Source organism: Meleagris gallopavo, chromosome 2 (assembly GCF_905368555.1).
Source record: "Meleagris gallopavo chromosome 2, MGAL_WU_HG_1.1, whole genome shotgun sequence".
Lineage (NCBI taxonomy): Eukaryota > Metazoa > Chordata > Aves > Galliformes > Phasianidae > Meleagris > Meleagris gallopavo.
This window is the reverse complement of record NC_139405.1, coordinates 104556955-104578253: the sequence shown is the minus strand read 5'-3', so window position 1 is coordinate 104578253 and position 21299 is coordinate 104556955. Positions and strand designations below refer to the sequence as shown.

The 21299-nt window shown below is 53.5% G+C and overlaps 2 protein-coding genes across 5 annotated transcripts in view; one reads left to right on the top strand and one right to left on the bottom strand.

Annotated features, from left to right (window-relative positions):
- Window positions 1-2405: 2405 nt before the first annotated feature.
- Window positions 2406-10453, bottom strand: DNAJC27 (DnaJ heat shock protein family (Hsp40) member C27). The gene is made up of 7 exons (XM_085218243.1): window positions 10312-10453; window positions 8387-8469; window positions 7837-7906; window positions 7298-7462; window positions 6743-6865; window positions 6112-6272; window positions 2406-3958 (listed from the first exon to the last, which is right to left on the bottom strand). Exons 1-7 carry the CDS (start codon window positions 10396-10398, stop codon window positions 3826-3828), a joined length of 822 nt encoding a protein of 273 aa, XP_085074369.1. The 5' UTR covers window positions 10399-10453; the 3' UTR covers window positions 2406-3825.
- Window positions 10454-10463: 10 nt separating this feature from the next.
- Window positions 10464-21299, top strand: part of EFR3B (EFR3 homolog B) — a 44416-nt gene continuing 33580 nt past the window's right edge. The window contains exons 1-2 of one of the 4 annotated variants that reach the window (XM_019613365.3): window positions 10464-10605; window positions 10880-10934. In XM_019613365.3, coding sequence (XP_019468910.1) covers window positions 10901-10934 — 34 coding nt within the window. In that variant the 5' untranslated portion in view covers window positions 10464-10605; window positions 10880-10900. The other 3 variants (XM_085218236.1, XM_085218238.1, XM_085218237.1) reach the window with 3 other exon arrangements.

Below are 21299 nucleotides of genomic sequence, written 5' to 3'. Positions count from 1 at the left end.
CCCGTCCCCCGCCCCAGCCCCGCCGCCTCCCGGTTGCGGCAGCGCAGGTGCGGCCCCGCCGCTCCCGACAGCATCCTCTGCTCTCCTCCCGCATCCCGGAGGGCTCCGGCCCCGCGGGGGCTTCGCTCGGGGCTTCCCCGGGCCGGGGGAGGGAGCCCACCGCCGGTCGTGCCCGTACCGGTGCGGCCCCGATGCGTCCCCGCCTTCCGTAACCCTCTCGCTGCCGGCTGCGGGGAGGCCGTGGTACCGCCGGGGTGGGGAGGTGGGGTGGGTTGGGAGGGGTTGTACCGCTGGCGGCCCTTCCTGGGTTGCGGGGAAGGTTGGGGAGCGCAGAGGACCCCGCTTTGGGGCTTGGGTAGCTGGCAACGCTCCTGTGCCGGTGGGGTTGCTCATATTGCCCCCTCCAGCATCCCAGCCTGCTCTACTCAGTGCTGCTCCCTGCTTCGTCCTTCCCATCCCCTTCTTCGCACCAGGGATACGGTCTCCACGAGGATGTGCATCTCTTGAACCAAATGCCTTCAGCCTCACTTGGTGCCAGGAACCCCAAACCCGGAGCCCAAAAGATGCGTGGGCCATCCACTCACGGCCCTCTCTGGGGTGACAGCCACTTTCCAATATCCCCACTGAGGAGCAGAGCAAACCAAGGCTTTCCCAAATGTCCCCTTCATCTAGGCTGTCCAAACCACCCCCATTGAAACCTCTTCAGAAAAGTTCCCTCTCCTTCATGTTTCACTGCTGCTCCACTGCCTGCTCCTCTCTTGCATCCCTGATCTGAAAAACTGGCAATGCTTCAGAGCTGACAGAGATGAGATGCCCTGGACCACAGTCGAAGCAGCCCTGCCAGGTACCCATGCGACCTCAGCTGAGCTCTGGTCCAGCAGCTGTAATGGGAGACTGTCCTGGCTCCACTGCCAGGAGGAGTAATTGCTTCTGTGTAATAATTAATACCAAAATGAGAGTGCTGAAGCCGCAGCCCTCATGAGGCTTCTGGAGTGCTTGGGGTTATCCCTGTCTTGCTGTAGCTAAAGGGGAGTAACTGAGCAGCACAAAGCAGACCTGACAGTGGCTGGGGGTGATCAGGCACCGGGCCAAACCAGAAATGCCAGTGTGCTCCCCAGCTCCTGCCTCCAGCAAGTGCTGGGAGGAAGGTGGGCAGTACCTGTGGACCACACCGATGGAAGCTTTGTGCTCCCAGCAGTCTCTAGAAGCAGCTCTCTGTCACATTTCTGGATGCTGAAGGGAAAGTTGCTTTGTTTAGGGCAGACAGAGCCAGCCTGGATGGGAACAGCCTTGCTGAAGGAAGCTGGAGTTTGGGGTCCTGAAGGTGCAACACAGGAAGCAGACGAGCAGGGCCGTCAGTGCAGAGATGCCACAGGATGGAGCCAACCCTCTGCCTTAGGGGACCCCTGAAGGGAGGCAGGGAGAGCTGCAGGCCCCACTGCATCCCATATCGCATCCCTGCAGAAGCTACATCATTCTCCATAGCCTAGCTCCCCTCCTGCAGAGTTGATTCACAGCCTCCATCACCCTCGAGGGCAGCTCTCTTCACCACCAGCCTCGGCCAGACCCAGCTGGGGCGGAGAGAAATGAGTCAAAGGGCAATTAAACATTAACAGCAAGCAGTCACAGCGGGAGGACAGCTCATAGGGCTTTTTGTTCCAAAGGGGGAGGGGAGGGGGAAGGGTTAATTTATAAAAATAACACAACTTAGAAGGTCACCGGCATTGCTAGATGTGACATGCTTGTGTATAATTGTCCCCAAACATCCGGTCAGCTCAGTAAACAGACAGGAGGAACCCAGAGCAGCAGCAGGCAGTCACCTGAGAAGCAAACGGAGGGATCGTGCACAGCACAGCAGAGCTGGAGAGCCCCTGAGTAGTGGGAACTGAGGCAGCCTTTAAACTGCTCCGAGATCTCAGCCTGAAAGTAAAGTGCACCATTCAGCAACGGGATTATTTACCCTCCTCGGTGGAAAAAAATGCAGAGAAATAGGTCTGAAGCCAGAATCAAGTGGTTTCCTCTGCTAGGCAAGTGGGGAGGTTTCCAGTGAACTCTGCAGCCTTATAAAATGCGTGGAACAGGACTCAGAGCAATGGATTGCAGCTCCAATCCCTGTCCTGCTGACCTCCCCCAGCCCAGCTCTTTATACACACGGCAGAGGATATGTGGAGCTATTTAAACACCGACCCTTTATGACATTTCCCCTTGTGATATCAACACTGGAGGAGCAGAAAGTGCTTCTCAGCAGGACAGCTTGTTTCTTCTTCCCAGTAACCTAGCACCAGAAACTAAAGCAAGTGCAAAATGATGCTGGCCTTAAAGACCCTTAATGCTTGCTGCCAAGAAGAGGGGGATCTACTGTTGTTTGATGATATGGTTTGTAGGGGAAACACAGATTAGCTGCCTTTAAGTGAAAAATATATATATATTGCACTGACCATTGGAATAAACTTTTGAACAGGATACTTCTGGGGGTGAGATATGGGCACAATCACTCACTCACTCACTTACTCACTCACTCAGTGGCTTCAGTTTCACAGCTTAGTGTCTTGTCCTTCTCTGCCAAGCTCACAGAGCAGCAACAAGGTAACAAAACTGTCTCCTGACAAAATCTCAGGATCCCAAGGATCTCCCACTTGAGACAGGCAGTCATCGTGGCTCTGACCTCTCTCAGGATCCCAATGGCCCGACCCAACCTTCTGCAAGCACTTCCTGGGGTTACCAGCAGTGCTCCTCTCCCAATCAACAAGAATATTCTAAGAAAGCAGCAGCTGTGATCAAGAGGAAGCACCCCAGACCCACCTGCTGATCAGTGAGGCAGAAACAAACCTGTAACACAACCAGCAAAGCAGGGTGCTGTCAGAAAACAGGGCTGAGGAAGAACATGCCCCTCTACTGCTAACCTAACCAGAGGGAGACACAGGGCCAAGGAGGTAGGCAGAACTGGCACATGTGAATGGGGTGCTGGATTTTTGGGGATGCTGTCTTACATAGCCAGGCCTAACACATTCCCTTTGGGGATGTAACTCATGCGGGGACTCAGCTCCTCTCAAGCAGGCCTGCAGAGCCAGCTGCCACTCTCACCGACTCCAACATGCAGCTCTGAGGTGTGGGTGAAGATGGGGGACTCTGAGGTCAGCACCTGGCATCTATCTGCAAATAGCCAAGGGCCACCCACACCTGAGGACAGTCCCTCACCAGGAACAAGGGCATCTCCCCAGAGTTTGTCAGAGCAGTGCAGATGGCTAGCAGAGGGCTGGGAAGGAGGGACCATGCAGCATGAGGGACTGCAGCTCTCGAGGCTGCTGTCCTGAGTATCCCTAACCCACGACCCCAGCACTATCAGGTGCAGCAGCTTTCAGGCCAGATGCTAGGCTCAAGGCTTGAATGTGTCTCATTCCACCTTCAGCCTTTACATAACCCTTCATTCATTTTCGTCTCACACAGCCTTGCAACCAAACCGAACCTACCCTCACTGCAACCACAGGCTAGAGCTGCACATCCAACCTCCTCCATGGCTGGTAGTTTGTGGGAAGTGTAGAAGAGCTGGGAAAGTGGGCAATTCACTGCTTTCAGCACTTATGCCAACTTGAGGCCATAAACACAGGGAAGGCTTGGGGGTCCCTCGCCCCTCCTCAGCCCTCTGCCCCCTCTATGACTCATTGCAATCATACTATGGTTCTGCTCCCATGCTTGGTGGTGGGAGTGTCTTTGTCCAAGCCAGCGGATGAATCTGAGGAAGAAGGAGGTGCCCCATGACAGTGCTGCTGCCTGGGAATTAGCTGGGAGGAAGGGAAGGTTTCCAGTTCTCAGCAGCTCTGTTCACTACTTGATGTTTTTGAGAAGTGCAGTTCGGGCGTTCACCACGGCTTTGAAGGCATCTTCACTCCCAGGAGCCACACATTTATCAGGGTGGAGCAGCACAGCCAGCTTTCTGTAGGCTTTATTCACTTCGTCTCTAGGAGATAACACAAGACAACAGTGAGGGGACCTGAGTAGCACATAACCATTCCTTGCCTTCCTTGCCACAGCTGTATAGACACTTCTGAACCCTTCTCTTGCTGGCACCAAGTACTTCCAGGCTTTGGAAGTGAAACTATGGACAAAGAGCAGAAGAAAAAGTGCCCACGGTACTTGTAAGCATGGCACGAGCAAAGGATGGGGAGAAACACTCTCCTGAGGCTGGTACACATCCACCACAGACAGAGCTCAGAGGGCTGTGATCAGCAGCACAGTCTGGTTGGAGGCCTGCAGCTAGCAGTATTCCTCAGGGGTTGGTACTGGGTCTGGTCTTGTTTAACATCTTCATCAGTGACCTGGACAAAGGGATGGACTGCACCCTCAACAAGTTTGCTGATGATACAAAGCTGGGAGGAGTGGCTGACACACAAGAAGGCTGTGCATTTCGGGAGACCTGGACAAGATGGAGAGTTGGGCAGGGAGGAACCTGATGAGATTTCAACAAGTGTAGAGTCTTACACCTGGAAAGTTATCTGGGAAGTGAGACGTGGCCTCTACTCTGTCGTGGCAGAGCACGAGCACTGTGTCCAATTCTGGGCTCCTCCAGTCAAGAAAGAACAAGGGAAGTCAAGAAAGTCAAGGGAACTGCTGGTGAGAGGCTGGTGGAGGGCTACAGAGATGGTTATAGAGGCCTGGAGCATCTCCCTTTTTAGGAGAGGCTGAGAGACCTGGAACTCAGCCTGGAGAAGAGGTCTTATCAATGCTTATAAATATCTAAAGGGTGAGTGTCAAGCGGATGGGGCCAGGCTCTTTTCAGTGGTGCTGAGCAATGAGGCAATGGGCACAAGCTGGAACACATGAAATTCCACATGAACATGAGAAAAAACTTTACTTTGAGGGTAACAGAGCACTGGCACAGGCTGCCCAGACAGGTTGTGGAGTCTCCTTCCCTGGAAATACTCAAAATCCACCTGGATGTTTTCCTGTGTATTCTGCTCTAGAGAACCAGCTTTAGCAAAGGGGTTGGGTTCAATGATCTCCAAAGGTCCCTTCCAAACTCAATGATCCTGTTTTTCTGTGGTTGTGCAGGCACAAATGCACCCACCACACCACACACGTGCCTGAGCCATGTGCCCTGGTGTGCTGAGTCTCTGGCACCACAAGCACAGAAAGCTGGGAGAGAGCATGGGGGCACACGCACCCTGACTCAGCTCCACATCAAACTGCCTACACACTCAGGGCGAAGGCACCGCACATCACGTCAGCCCTTTAAGCTCTGGTATCTGGTCCAAGGCAGACACCTCGTCTCCTGCTGCAGGCTGTGAAGAGAGGGGGGCACCCAGGGAGAGAGGTGAGTCCATCCGTGCCAGCGATCACAGCACAACCTGCTCTGCAGAGCTGCTGATCTCTGCCTGTGGATGCAGAGGGCCTGGAGGAGAGATCGTGCTCAACACTTACGTTTCAGAGAGCTGACTGGAGAGTGCTGAATGATGTATGTTATCCAAAAATTCACTCTCCATGCTCTCCACAAAGTGTACAAAGGGCTGTTCCTGAGTTTCAGAGAGAGAGAAGTAAGACAAAGCTCTGGGGCTCTGTTTTAGCTGCCCAAGTCACACAGCAGAACTGGAAGATTCAATATCCAACCTCTTACACAAATATTAACCAATTCCACCTAACCAGAGATCTTTTGAGGAAGGCAATGGAAAAGCTTGTCTTTTGGAAGATACAGTGGAAGAACTGTAATGACTTTTTGATAATGTGGGCAGCAGCCTTACAGCAGCCTAAAAGCTTCCCTTGATCCAGAGAGAGGGCAAGAAAGGTAAAGCTGAAGCCACTCCAAACATGACTGGCAAGTGAATGACTACAAATAGCTCAGCCTGGAGACAGGATACAGAGCTGGGTAGCTGGAAGAGATGAAGATGTCATGTTCAGCATTCCCTCCCTTAAATTCAGCCTGGCTTGTCTGGTAGAAGAGGAAATTTGGTGTACAGTCCAGAAAGTTTCTTTCGCATTGCCCTAACTTTGTGGCTAGATCAACTTGTACCTGGCTGCTATGTGAGACGAAGTGAGCAGCAGGCACCTCACTAAGAGACCACAGAGGCAAACAAAAACATTATGGACTGTTTGGCAAATTGTCAAAGTCTGCCTCACCTGGTGGCTCCAGGCTTGACTCCCAGCATGTCCCAGCTGTCCTTGCTGTTGCGGATCCTACGAATGGCGTCTGCCTGCTCTTTAGTGAAGCCGACCCCCATGCTGGAGGGGGGACGCTTCCCCCCGTTGTCACACAGGTCAATTATGGCAGAGTAGAACGTCTACGGACACAGGAAGGAGTCAGCAGAAGGGAATGGTTCCTGAAGACAGTAGCAGTGACACTGGAACACTTCTGCCACCCTCGCTGACTGATCGTCAAGTGCAGGGGATGCATCTGTGTAACTGCTGAATGCCCACAGCTCCCCACTGCACGGCTCTCCCTCTGCATTTCAAGCTCCGTGCTGCACCCGAATTGGCAACAGGAGCATTTCTGGATCACGTTCCCAGTGCAGCCAGAAGGATCATCAGCTCTGAGCCATGCAACGCTAAGGTCAGCTTAGGACTGAGAGGACCAGTACGGACCCTGATCTAAACAGCTACAGCTTTCTAGGGGTGTCACTTCACTGGATTTTTCCTCTGGGGCAGTGGGCCAAAGAGCTTTGTGGGATCCAGAAGTTCAGAGAATATTTTGCAATCTGCCATCCTGGCTAAATACAGTGTCTGTACCCTCACAGCCTTCTTTCTACGTTACCTGGAACATCTCATTGATTCCCTCTCCTGTTTGTGCTGATGTCTCAAAGTAAAGAAAGCCCCGGCTCTCTGCCCACAGCCGCCCCTCGCTTTCATCCACACTGCGGTGCTTTGTGCAGTCAATCTAAAATGAGAGAAAAGGGAAAGTCAGAGCCCAGTCGAGGTCTGCAGTGACAGCTGGAGGAGCACAGAACCGAGAATGATCATCTAGTGATGACGTTTGGTTGGAGAAGCAGACTGTTTATCTTGAAGGGATGGAGGCAGCATGGATAGAAAGCACAGACAACAGGTGTGAAAAGGCCTCTGAGAATTGATTTAATTCAGAGATAATGTAATCTCTGCTTGATCCCTTTCTGACCGGTGTATGTCACCATATTCCCCGAGCCCTGTTGAAATGAGGCCTCCAATACTCCTCAAATACAAGCTCTTTGAAAGTCTTCCCTATAACCTAACAATATTTCCTTTTTGGAGGGAGCTCAATAGCTTGGCTCATGCTGGGAACACAATGAGCACTGAGTAACATGCAACACAAACGTGGCTCCCTGCCATGGCCTACCTTGTTTGCACAGACAACGAAGACAATGTTGTCCATGTTCCCGTGGGGGCCCAGCTCCTGCTTCATCTCAGCCAGCCACGCATCCAGAGCATCAAAAGACTCCTTTTGTCCAACATCATAGACCAGGATGACTCCCTGCGTGTCCTTGTAAAACTCATTCCTCACCTGCAGGAACAAAAAGCAAAAGCTTTTTTGTACCAGCAAAAGCTAGGCATGCGATACCATTACTGCAACAATCCCAGGCTCATCACAAGAGTGATCAGCTCCTAAAAGACCAATCTCTGCACAATAGAGAAAAGAGGAACAAAGCGTCATATTGACTGCTGGGGAGACAATAAGGTCTGGGAATTGACCAAGAGACCCATTTGTATGAGGCAGAGTGACGATCCAAGACCAGCCGTGTCATTCAGGCACAAGATGGACCGCATCTCTAAGCCCCCCAGAGATGCTGAAGAAAGCTGACAGGTGCTAAATGGTACAGAGACGTGCAGGCTGAGGGCAGCCCTGTGGTGTGGTGCCCAGAGCTGGGTCTGCCTTACCTCGTAGAAGAATGGGTGCCCTGCCATGTCAAAGATGTTCACTTTGATCTCTCGGTCTCTGACTTGTACTCTGAAAGGAGAGATAAGAAACGGTTCAGAAACTCTACCTCAATCCCTGTGCAAACTGTGTCTCCATAGGAATACTCCCTTCTCTGCCAGCCCTCTGTGGAGAAGGAGCTGAGTGATCAGCCCCAAATAGATCAATAATAAGTTCTGATTCTGGGGTTTAACGGATATAAGATTACAGCTAGGGCTAGTCAGACAAGGAGGAAAGCACTAGTTCTGGATGCAACATGGCAATGGGGTTCTATATTACCAGGGGTGCTTGAAATGCAGATTATTTGACTGCTGTGGAAACCAACGTGGCTCTGCTCTGTGCTCCACAGCAAGCCTGACTCAAGGCAGAGTAGTCACTCAGAAGCAGTGGGACAGAAAACAGCACCACTGATGTCTCCCCTTTGTCTGCAGCTGCAGACACCTCACTTTGCCCCACTCCATCTGTGACCATGCAGCCCACCTCGCTCTCCCAGCTCACCATGAAGGAACTTACTTGGTGACGCCATAGTCGATACCAATAGTTGCAAGGTATTTGGGAACGAATCTCTTCTCACAGTAGCGCTTTATAATGCAGCTCTGGGAGAAAGAAAAAGGGAATTTCACTGGGAAGAGACCACACTGTGGGACTACGATTCATATTAATACTGAATTCACTGACAGGCTGCTCTGTCTGTCCCTATGTCCCTAAATCAACAAAATGGTGGCATCATTATTCACCAAGAGAGGCTTTCTTTATGCAAAAGGAAGAAGAAAACAAGATCCCATTCCTGAGTGTTATTTCTTAGCTGTTTGGAAGAGAAAGCTCAGAGCCCAAGGCCTGACCTTCAGGCCACATTCCACAAAAGAACTAAAACTGTTCTGAGTGACTGAGGTGATAGTGATAGGACAAGAGGGAATGTTTTTAAACTAAAAGAGGGGAGATTTTGACTGGATGTCAGGAGGTATTTTTTTAATTCTGAGGGTGGTGAGGTACTGGCACAGGCTGCCCAGAGAATCCATGGATGTTCCTTTCCTGGCAGCGCCCAAAGCAAGGCTGGATGGGGTTTTGGGCAGCCTGGGCTGGTGGCTGGCTGGCCCACAGCAGGGTTTGGAACTGCATGGGCTTCAAGGTCCCTTCTAACCCAAGCCATTCTGATTCTATGATGTGTAGGGGTGAAAACAGTAGTCAAAGTGACCTCTTATCTTGGCAAAAGCCTTTCATTACCACAAAGATTCCAGATTGTAAAGCCTATGTGTCTGGAGACGGAAGTGTCACAAAATTGATTCATTACCCTCTGTAAAACATCAGAACTGGATAAGCTGTGTATCTGGGGGCTTGGGGGGCCTCAGTTCCCCAAAAGTCAACAAAGAACATTTCACGCTGTATGCCCAGGCTGCTATAAAGTGCATTAGGGTCCCTCCAGCCCTGGTTCTGTCCCTGACTGGGGGATAAGCCTCATCCTTTATTCAAGGCCAGGTTGGATGTGGCTCTGGGCAGCCTGGTCTGGTGGCTGGCGACCCTGCACATAGCAGGGGGTTGAAACTAAATGATCATTGTGGCCCTTTTCAAGCCAGGCCATTCTATGATTCTATTTTGGAGGACGGCCAGGCCACTTGCTAAAAAAAAAAAAAAAAAAAAAGAAGGCAATGAGCTCCTGATGGAAGCTGGGATCACCTCAGAGCACCCGAGTGCCTTAAAGAGAGGCACTGACAGCATGGAGCAAAGGCTCCTCTCACTGGAACTCCAGCACAGGACTCTCCCTGAAGGAAGCAGAGAGGGATTCACAGAATCACAGAATGGGCAGGGTTGGAAGGGACCTCAAGGACCATGAAGCTCCAACCCCCTGCCACATGCAGGGCCACCAACCTCCACATTTCATACCAGACCAGGCTGCCCAGGGCCCCATCCAACCTGGCCTTGAACACCTCCAGGGATGGACGGGGCATCCACAGCCTCTCTGGGCAGCTGTTCCAGCACTTCACCACTCTCTCTGTAAGGAACTTCCCCCTGACATCCAACCTAAATCTCTCCTCCCTCAACTTAAAACCATTTCCCCATATCCTGCAGTTATCTACCCTTTCAAAGAGCCGATTCCAGGACAGCTAGTTTCTGTTGGCTGTAGGACGGGCCCACCCACAGAGCAGGGCACAGTTTCTGCCCAGAAAGGCCGTGAGAAGACGTATGAGAGCCGCCGAGCCCGGAGCTCAGAGCACGGCCAAAACGCCGCCATGACACCCGCCAGGAGCCGCCAGCCAATAGAAACCTAGCTCAGGCCGTAGTCCCGCCCTGCGTAGAGCCGCACAGAGCGGCTCGCTGTTGATTGGCTCCCGCAGTCCGCCAAGGCCACCAATCCACCGCCTCTTTGGTAAGAAGCCCGCTTACCGATTGGACAGCTAGCCTGCCGCTCAGCGCCCAACCGCCAATGGCTGCCCTCTCACCTTCCCCACCTCTGCGTTGCCCATGGAGATGACTTTGATCCGTAGAGACTTTCGCGCCTCTTTCCGTTTCGGCGCGTTCGCCTCCATGACGGGTACCTGGCGCGGTTGAGGCAACGAAGGGAGGGGAGAAGGAAAGGAGGGAGCCCGGCGGGCCCGGGGCCGCCTCACCGCCCCTCGCCACCGACGCCGCGTCCCGGCCGCGCTCGCCCGACACTTCCGGTTTCCCTCTCACGATGAGATCTCGCGAGACGTTGTTGACAGGGAGCGTTGTGGCCCGCAGGGGGCGGCCGTGAGGTGCGGGGTGGGCAGAAATGGCGGGAAGTGCGTGCTGAGGGGGTTGGGTGAGGTGAGAGGCTCACAAAGCAAGGCCTTTAGGCCTGAGGGATGGATGGAGTTGGTTGTTGTGAATGGAAGTGCAACGTGTTACCATAGGGGATACAGCAACAGCCCCATGGCACCTGTGGACACAGCCCAGAGATTTGAACTGAAGGGCTCATCCCTGTGCTAGCCTGGAACAGTGCCATCCCTGAGGGACCTTGTAAATAACGTCTTTGATTGCTTGTTCTAGGCCTGGAAGAGTCCTCTTGTGATGGAGAATTTTGGAACTGTGTGTGGAAGACAAGGTAATGGGAAGGAGAGGCGCGTGGCTGCTCTGTAGTCACTCCCTCACCAAATTTGGATGACAGCTGTGAGACAGGGGGACTTGTGGACACTGGTGTGTGTGTAATTCCTTTGGGAGGTTGTGCATTAGGAGCTGCTGGAGTTTTGGGGGACTCCCTTCCTGGAGGTGGGGGTCACTTGGGAGGGCTGCCTGAGAGACCCTCTTGCAGGGAATGCATGGTCTGAGCATCTCTCAGCTCTCTGGAGACTCCATTGTGAAGGTACAGGTGGACACCTAGCCCTGCCCCTCACCTCAGTGCCGCCCCCAGGAAATGGAGGGGATCCCGAAGGGTTCCCTTGGCTGAGATGCCCCATAGTGGTGTGATTGCCCCTCCCACATCCTGCTGGGAGTGTGGCTGGTGTGAGGTCCTGTCTGGAACAAGGGGGGGGCAAAGCATTTTCCTGAAAAGGAAAGGTAGAGAGAGTGATTTTATCTTACAAACCTTGGGCTAGGGGATTGCACACACTCTCACCAACCTCTTCACAAACATGGGGTTTTGGGGATCACTGGTGTGTGCCATGGACTAAGGATATTGGATGTTGAGTCTTCACTACCTCTCACTGCTTCCTCCTGACTGGCTCCAAAAAACTGCTTTTCGACAGATCTGTTATGGGCAGTTTGGGATCTTCTGCCTCATTATCTGGCCTCATAAATCTTTGCCAAAAGAGTCCTGCTGTCATCCATCTCTGGGTGTTTTATGCCTACAGCTCCAGTTCTTCATCTTTGTTGTCACCTTATCTTTAGGTTTGTTCTTTGTTATCTTCAGTCTGTTCTTCATCTCCCTGCTGTCTGGCTGTATGATTAAACCAGGCACACTGTGCTTTGTGGCATTGTAAGCTGATGCTTTTAACCCTTTCTCCATTGGTCCTGCACATCCAGGTACAGCCTGTCATTTTTGGTCATATGAATGCTAATATTACTTACAAATCTTCTGATCTGGGGAATTCAGCCCTTCTTCCTTGAGACAGACACAGCAGCCAGGAGATCTCTGGGCACAAACAGGTTGCCCAAGGAGGTTGTGGATACCCCATCCCTGGAGGCCAGGCTGGATGTGGCTCTGGGCAGCCTGGTCTGCTGGTTGGCGACCCTGCACACAGCAGGGGTTGAAACTAGATGAGCATTGTGGTCCTTTTCAACCCAGGCCATTCTATGATTCTATCTGCTGGCCTTAAGTTAGGAGTTTTCTTTGGGCTCTCCAGCTAGGCTGAGGGCATCCTTTCGTCTGGTTAGAACAGAGGAGAAAGAAAGGTGACTTTTTCTTCTTGTCTTGCTACGAGATATAAAGACTTCTGCAGGGTTTTCTCAGGGCTGGGGAGGACAGAACACCTCTGTGAAGGTAGAGGAAGATAGTTCAGCACCACACCAACATCTTCCTTAGGTTTAGGGCAGCTCTGATGTCTTATTCAAGATACAGTAACAGGCAGATTGAGAGCTTTAGGGATAAGCAATTTATCTCTAAATAATGGTGCAGTAATAAATACAGATCAGTAATGCAGTTACCCAGGTCATAATGATGGTAAATCCAGTAATTCACTAATACTGGACTAGACTTAGTATCTGGGCATGCAAAGACTTACTGGCCCTGGCTATCAAGCAGGCAGGAAGCATGGTGTGGCTTCTCCAGACAGGTGGCTTGGACTACCGTAAGTAAGAATATATAATTTGGTGAGTAAAATAATAAAGAAATGGCTCAAAATAAGGATAACAGCTGGGAGATGAAGCTAGATGTTGAATATTTCTGTAGTAGTGGGGTCCCACCAATAAAGGGAGTTTCCACCAGCTATGTGTGACTATTTTAGAGCTTGTTTGTTTTGTCTCTGTGCTGTCACGGTGAAGAGAGATTTATATTTGTCTTCCCTGCTCCCTCACCTGTTTCAGTAGTGCAAAGCTGCACGTTTCCAAAGCTATTCAATTAGAGATTGGGGTTGGGGTGATAGGGTGGGAGGGGTCTGGTTAGTTGACAGCACTTGGGCAAGCAATAATAGGGGCTGCAGTGTTGATCAGGTGATTGGTGGGTTAGATGACAGGCATGATGCAGCATAAGCCCAGCGATGCAGTGGGGCGGATTTGTTCTGTTGTGGTGCATTTGCATTGTGAGTAAAGTGACAGCCAACACTGTGGGTTCAGCCTGGATACGCTGCTTACTGCACGTTTTAAGGACCAAAAGTAGTTGTTGATTTTCAGAGTTGCATAGAAGTCTGCGTTGAGATAAAGTCAAGAGTTGGAAAGGACAGCTGAGAGATTTCCTGACTTCAATCAGGGAAACCAGGGATGTAAAATGCTGGTCTGCAGCCTGGTGGGCTGAGGCTCCCCACAGACAATGGGGAGCTGTGTTGGTTGGACCTAAACTGGGATGAGCTGCTCTGTGAGTCCTAGCGTGGTGTGTCTGTGTGAGCCTGCTTGCTGGCAGGGTTGTAGCCAACATTTCTGGCTGCTAGAAACTGGATATTTTTCTGCATTCGTGGCTGAGTTGGTCACCATCAATCAGCTGCATTTGGTGGCTTGGAGCAGCTTCAGCTGAAGTGTCCGTGTAAAGTTGTGCTGATGACAGTCCTGGGGACCATCAAGCAAGCACAGGGATTCCCTGAAAGTGTGCAGGGAGCTGCTTTGCTGCACTGCAGTGGCAGTCCCATTGGCTGGAGCTGGATTCTGATTAGCCTAAAGCATCAAGGAGAGGTGGCTCGGGCTCAGGTGACCCGCAGCACCTTCCAGAGCTAGGGCATCCCGAGCTGCCATCCTGGAAACACCAGTGCTCCCAGCAGAGACACCCACAAGGTCCCTGTGCAGCTGGAGGGAGGGCATCAGCTGCCTTTTTGGCAGAGATCCTTCTCTGTCTGCTGCTGAGGGTGTCCTCACTCGCTCTGCCTGGCACCATGACAGCATCCTTGTCCTTCCTGCACCACACATGTGCACGAAACTGATCCTCGTGCCAGAAGTGCCGCAGAGACATGCGAGGAATGGTGTGTTGGACATGAGAACTGCCAGGGCATGAGAACAGCCCGTCCCTGGGCGTTGTGTGAGCTGTGCGGCAGGCGATGGCAGCAGAGCAGGCGTGGGGGAGCGAGATCTGGTGCAAAACACCCCAAGGCTGCAGCAGCAGCTACGGGCAGCCAGCGTGCGTGCCTAGGGCCTGGCTGTGCTCTGGGCTCATGGCTGGTGAAGGGATGCATGGGTTGGTGCCGGAGACCCCGCTGCGGCTGCTGCAGCAGCTCTGTGTCCATGGAAACAGCTGCAGGAGGAAGGAGGGAGTAGACGGACCAGGGACGGACGTGCCTGACAAAGGAAGTGCCCGGGGCGAGCAGCTCCCCGCCGTCCTCCCGGCATGACCGTGGCTGCTTCAACTGCCTTCGGCTCACTGCCTTCCCCCTGTGCCTGTCAGCCACCTCCCCTCTGGGCTACCCCCAAGCAGGTCCCCTGGGGCTTGGGGCAGTGAAGTCTCACGTGTCCACCCTGCACACCATGCTGAGCTGTGCACGGCATTTCTGAGCCCAAGGTGAGGACAAAGCCACCTGTCCTAAGAGCATCCTGGACCTCAAACAATTTGGCATCCCCTCTTGCCTGACGGCTGGTGGAAAGGAAAAAGGCTGGCCAGCTCCTGGGAGCAGGGGTTGTGCCACGTGGAGAGACGTGCTTGGATCCCTCTGGGCAAGACGGGAGTGCACTGAGGTCCCAGTCGTGGCACGACCCAGCGTGGCAATGACAGGTAGGGGCTGACGGTGGTGGTGCTTTGGTGGGGAGGGTTTAACTCTTCTCTGTCCTTGTTTTGCGCCATAAATGAGGAGGAGCAATGTGTTGGAGGCGGCTTGGATTCCACCTGGGCTTTAGGTAAGGTTGCTCATATCTTTACTATGAGGGCAGAAGTTCTGCAGGGCTTTTCCAGTAGTGACAAATTTGGGGGTTCACACCAGCCAGCCCTGTGTGTATAGGGCAGAGCTGAGGGGACCCTGGGGCTTGTGATGCTGATGGGACTTGGGTCAGGCAGCTGAGCGGGGGCTGCTACCAGGTCCCTGAAATGGGGAGCACAGCCCCTTCTCAGCCAGGAAGGCCTCAAAGGAGAGATGTGCAGTATTTCGATTCTCCCTTGTCCCCTGGGCTGCCCTGGACTCAGCTTTGGCCAGGATTTGAAGCACAGGGGCTGGCTGGTGCCCATTGCTCCCGCTGTGGGCATGGACTCTTGGAAGCAATGAGCAGCTTGGGGGCAGGACAGGCTCAGAGGTGGGACTCTGAGCAATGGCAGTTGCTGGCAAAGGAGCACAATTTCACAAGAGCTTCAGAAAATAGGATAGGGTGAGTAATGTGTTGTGCTTGTTCTCTGTAGCGCTGTTTCGACCCCCATGTTCCTTTGCAGCAAGCTGGTCACCTCACAATAAACTGTGATCAAGTGAAAGGTTTCTGGGATGGAGAAATTCACCGTATCTGGTTCAGGCTCTGTCCTCATGTCACATTTTACTCTGAGACTTTTGATTTACTCTGGGCTGACCAGAGACACTCAAGAGCCCCCGTCCCTTGGTGTGAAAGCCACCATGTCCACCGTGAAAGCCCCCCACTCCCCAGGGCTGTGCGTGCAGCTGCTCCACCACCCAGGGAATCAGCAACACAGATTAACTCTCAAAATGTTTTAATTAAAACATAATTTCCCTGCAAGTAGGATGATGAGGCACCAGCTATTGCCTAATTAGCGAGCTTGGAGGCTTTGCTGTGTGGGAAGAGATTCAGCGAGGGCTCAGGGAGGGGGAGATGTGTGGCTGCCTGCTGGCAGCATCTCCCAGGTCCCCTGGCCCTCCTTGGCCGGGTGCTGTCACCTCAAGCCTTGCCTCAGCCCCAGCCAAGGCCCAGGGCAGCGTCTTTATGGGTTACTCATGTTTGTGACAAGCTTTGACACAAGGGTTCAGTCTCTACGGATGGATCAGTCTTGCCAGTGCGTGGGATTCACTCTGTGGATGTGGGATGGCCGTAGGAAGCGTGTGGGGACTTTGATGTTGAACATACCAGCGGGGAAGAGGGACAGAATGGGTCTGTATGGGTGGGATAAAGGTAAAGGAGGGAAGCTGGTGCTGTGCCGTGCCTTTAGGCCGCAGTGCTCTGCAGCGCTGTGTTGCATCCTGTGGTGCCATGCTGTGCCATGCATTGGAGCACCAGGACCCCATGTTCCCATTTCGGGGTGCTGGATGGGAGTCGTGGGATTCGGGAGATGAGAACAGTGCTTGCGGGCTCTGCACAGGAGGCAAAGCGTGGGGGCTGATCGTGCTCATGTACCAAGAGCTGTGTGCAGGCACTGATGCCTATGGCACATGTAGGGCCACCAGCAAGCAGTGCGGGTACCCTCCTGCCAAGGCTCACTGCCTCAGTTTCCCCATTGGCAACAGGAATCGCTGCGTTGCTTCAGTGCTGCAAAGGGCGTGGGGCAGGATGCGGGCGCTGTATTGCGGACAAAGAGGGCACAATGGGACGGAGGGCCGTTCGGGGCCGAGTCCCCAGGCATCCTGCGGGCTCCGTGCCGAGCCGAGCAGCGCCGAGCCGTGCCGAGGGCGGGCGCTGCCGCCGTGCCTGCGGGAGGAGTCCCTTCTGCGGTGCCGCCCCCCGGTGCCGCCCCCGGCCAGCAGAGCCAGGCCGGGCACCGCCGCTTTCAGCCGCGCCGAGCTGAGCCGGGCTGAGCCATGTACGGTGAGTTACCCCCGGAGCCCGGCCGGGTTGGAGCTGTGCGTGCACCCCCCGGGGACTTGGGGTTCAGCCATACCCCCCGGGGTTGGGCTTTGTGGCCCCAGGGCCCGATCAGGGTTGGGGGGATCTCGGCCCTAAGTAGGGCTGTGCACCCCCTGTTTATTGCGGGGTGTTCCCTTTTTGGCATTTGCGAGGCTTTGGTCCTGGGCATCTCCTGGTTACTGGGGGTGTATACCGCTGGGATGGATGCACCCCGGTCTTGTATAGGCTATGCACCCCGGAGTTACTGGGAGGATCTCTTCTTTGGGACGGGGGGGGGGGGAATCACTCCATTTTGGAAAGAGCTGTGCATGCTGGGGGTTGAGTCTTATCTGGGAGACCATGGTCTTTTTATGGAGCAGCACACCTTTCCGGCTAGTGGAGGTTGAACCCTGTTTGGTTTTGGGGGGACCTTGGTTCTATACAGAGCTGTGCATCTCCTCAGTTCTTGGAAGTGACCCCTCTTTGGGGCTAGGGGGAGGACTTTGGTCTTCTACAGGGCTATGCATCCACCTGGTTACTGGGAGGTGACCCCTCTTTGGGGTTGGGACACTCTATGATCCCTTAAGGAGCTGTGCACCCCCTATTATCACTGGGACATTCCCTATTCCTGCATGGGTAGAATGGGAATCTGTTAATCTCTTCCCTCCTCATTAGCCACCCCACCAGCCCAGGCTCTGGGATCATCTGCTCCGCAACACAGAGAGGATCTTGCTTCTTTATGGGGTGAATGACCCCCACATTGCTGGGGAAGCACCCAGTCCTTGGGGTGGGGAAGCCTCAAGTGCTCTATATGGCTCTTAAGCTCCACGTGGCTACCTGGAAAGGGTCACACGTTCCTGCCCCAGATAAGGAGAGGTCTTGGTTCTATATATGAACACCCTGCATGGTACCAAGGTCCTGACGTAGCGCAGACCTCAGTCCTACATAAGCCCACGCACCCTGGGGTGCTTGTAACTTGATGTTCCCGATGTTGTCACTGTTCTCACCCTGCAGCATGGCACAGACTCGTGGTGTCCTGCGTCCCACACTGGGGCAGTACCAGGCATAATGGGGAGCAGCTGGCAGAGCAGCTGGCCATCCCCCCCTCGCCCAGGCCTGCGCTAAGCTGCTGGGAGCTTTTGGGAAGGACTGGGGGGGGAGGCTGGGTGGCAGCCGGCTCTTAAATCCTCGCTCCCTGCTGCCTGAGCATCCTTTTTGGGCAGTCAGCGCAGGGTGAGCACTGCAGGCAGAGGTGGGAACCCCACTCCCCACATCTCTCTGCCCACTGGGGTCGCTGCTGGCTGAGCATCATCTCTGCAAGGAGCTGCAGTGCCAGGGGTGAGTTGGGGCAGGAGGGAGGTGGGTGGGCAGGATGCTGCCCCATTGCATAATGGGGTGCTTGATCTGGGGTGAACCCAATGTGGGGAGATCCTGAGATGCATTGGGATGCTGCACCCATCTCCTGCAGGGAAAGGAGCAGAGCCTGGGGGCTTGGCAGATTTCAACCTAACGGGCCTGGGGGAAGGGATGCCTGGGGCAGGATGCCTGATTTCCTTTCTTTTCCTCCCCTCCTTGCCACTGTGCTGACTCCTCTGTGGTCTCCGTTGAGTCATTCAGGTCTCCCAGCTGGTATTTTTCCACCCGCAAAACAAGAGGGTTGCTTCCCTCTTCTCCTTGCTGATGGCAGCTCACAGTGACCGTAGCTGCGTGCCCCGGGGATGCAGCCCCTGTGCCCTACAGCAGAACCCATCTGTCTGCCAAGGGATGGCTGCAGCATTTGAGATGGAAGCTGCGTTCCCCAGGAGCCCTGCCAGCCCCTTTAGTGATCCAGTTGAGGAGTGTGACATGCTCTGGTTGTCCCTTGGACACCGTAGGGAAGTGACTCCATGCAGCAGCCCACACCAGACCACAACTCCGTGCCCTCAGGTTGCACCTCCACTGGCATCTCAGGGAAGCCCTCGCTCCAGAATAGCAGGCATTTCCTTCCAGGATGTGTGCAGAGTGAGGAAGGGCAGAGAGTCCCTGTGGGGACCTGAATGTGAATCTGAGGACAAACGCCAGGCTGGTCCCTTCCCCAGCAGCGGCTTGCAGTCTTGGAAAACATCCAGAAGCTGGAAAGCTCTGTGGGATACTTCGGATGAAAGGTGCATTAGGAATGCACAGGATTATTGGTATCTTTTTAATCTCTCTTTTAACTGTCTCTTGGCCTGTGGGAAGGATTAGATGGGTAACTGGGGATAGTTTTTTCTCTGTAGGCAGAACAAAGCAATGCAGGAGAATTGCTCCACTGCAGGGGGACCTGCATGCCTCCCTGGAAGGTGTGTGGAGGGGCAGCACTGGAAGCACGTGCCACCCTCCTCCCTGCATGTTCCCTCTGATCCCGCAGTGCTGGCACCCTGCACAGAGCTAGCATCTGTGTGCACAAGCTGCTGCGGAACCATGCCTACTTTCTGCCCACTTTGGTTTCCTTTCACAGCCACTGGTGAAAATGAGAGAGCCAAGCTTTGACCCCAGCTGTACCAGACCCAGCCTGGGTGGCTGATGTCGTGCTAACTGAGGGTGCACTTCTGTGACCCAAACTGTCTCTGGTGGGAGCTCGCTGTACTGAGCCATGCTCGGGGATTAACTTCTCTTTGGGGTATTTTACAGTGCAGGAGCTGGAACGCTTCTGGTAGGCTTTGGCAGGTAAATGAACCCAGTTGCCCCATGCTCTGAGGCTGCCCAATGGCTCCAGCCGCAAGGGAAGCACAGAGCTTTCTGTGCTGAGCACCGCATCTCCAAGAGGCAGGGGTTTAATTTGGAACCATGTACAAAAGGCAGTGTAAGCCAAAAGCCCTCCAAGAACGGGGTTGTGGATGCAGAGTGCAGGGTGAGAGTGGGGAACAACAGAGCTTTGGAGACGGGATGGAGTTAACATTTCCATGGGTGGTTCCCAGCAGGGCTTGGCCATTCCCCGCTATATTTGGCAGCTGTGGGGCCAGAGCACGCACACAGTGTGTTGGTGCAGCCTTGTGACCCGTATCCAGACTGGCCCTGCAGCCTCTTGCCGTGGTTTGTTTCTGCCACGCTTCCCTCCCTGTGCGTTCTGGTCGGTGGGACGAGCTGTCTCCTCCCACGCCGATGGAGCTGGAAATAGAGAAGGTTCCCTTTTTTCAGCAGCAGCCAGAGCAGGGGAAATGAGGCTTTTCGACTACCCTGGGAGGAGGCGTTGCCGGAGGTGGGCAGCAGCAAGGTCCCTGTGAGCTGTCTGGGGCTGCCAGCGTGCCACTGAGTCACAGCCAGCAGCAGCAGCCGCACGATCGGATGGGTTTTGCACTAAATGAACAGTGCTCGGTGGGACTGGATGGCTCAGCAGGGGAATGTGAAATGCAATTAAGCCTTTTTTTTTTTTTTTTTTTCTTTTCCTTTTTCCCTGTGCTTTTTAACTAAATGATCCGCAAATTAATTCAGAAAAGGGGATGTTTGTGGTGTCAGCAATGCTAGGGGCTTTCCCAAGCCACTCAGCTTCAGCTCCTGTATGCGAAGCTGTGGTTGAGTCCAGCGCTTTACTTCTGGATAGCACTGCCACATCCCATCCAGCAGAGTTTGACACCTGCAGTGAAGGTGGGGACTCCTCTGCCTAGGAGGGGATTGTGCCAGGCCGAGAGCTGGCATTGCTCACACTGAAGCTCATCAAGCCTGACAGCTTAAGGGCTTTCTTAATCAGTTGCACAATCAGTAATTGCACAAGCAAGTGCACTTCCAGGGATGCTGAGCTCTTTGCGGCATAGTAGCTTCATTGCAAGTTGCTCCCTCTCCACGGGGGCTGCAAACAACCCAGAAAGGATGAAGAGAGAGCGTGGCCAGGGCTGCTTGATCACACTTCCCTCTCTGGAAATGAGGGTGTTTGGTTATGTTTTCTGCCAAAACCTAAAACGAGCTGTGGGCTTTGATTTAGCATATCATGAGAAAATAAGGAACAGGGTGGGCAGTGTCTCGCTAAGATCCTTAATGTGGTGTTGTTTTCTTTCTTTTTTTCTGTTAAACATGCGCAAATATATATATTTTTTTCTTTAAAGACCTTTCAAACTTGCAAGCTTTCTAGATTCCTTGGCCATTCTGCTGCATGTGGCTCACGAAATGAACCTGGCTCTTAATTCAGCAGTTTTCAGAGGTCACTGAGTGCTGCCTCTGTCAGCAGCGCTTACGGGGCCTGAACCGAAAACACTGTGTCCCCACAACAGCCAGCAAAGGTCTCGCATCGAGGAGCTGTGCTGCTCTCTGAGGCCAGGGTTGGAGTGAGATTTCCTGCTATTTAAGCTCTTTCTTCCCCCACGTATTGTATAATGAAACCAGCCACCCATTAATGCGCTTAACTCCCCTTATCCTCCCCTCGAAGCTGTGCTGCCCTCATGCCAGGTACATAAAGCAAGCTTCCCAGCACGGAGTTCTGCCCTTAATGGCTGGTTTCCCCTGCGTGTAGAAGGGTTGGTGCGGTCTGAATGCCCGAGTCTAATCACTGCTGTGAAATATTAATTAATCTGTCTACTGTTGAAGCTTTGCACTCGTGCTGCAGTGTTGGACTGGCAGGTTCAGCTGGGCGGTGAGGTGTGAATAATGGATGGGCAAATCCATCACTGGTGTAAGCTGGCAGTGGGGCTGATTT

What these genes read in the sequence shown, in the direction of transcription:
- DNAJC27 (XM_085218243.1), bottom strand. Translation starts at nt 10,398, where the DNA reads ATGGAGGCGAACGCGCCGAAACGGAAAGAGGCGCGAAAGTCTCTACGG. An exon ending in ATCGACTATGGCGTCACCAA is followed by an intron (nt 7,907 to 8,386) that starts GTAAGTTCCTTC and finishes CTCTCCTTTCAG; the next exon opens with AGTACAAGTCAGAGACCGAG. An exon ending in GTCAAGCCTGGAGCCACCAG is followed by an intron (nt 3,959 to 6,111) that starts GTGAGGCAGACT and finishes GTTATCTCCTAG; the next exon opens with AGACGAAGTGAATAAAGCCT.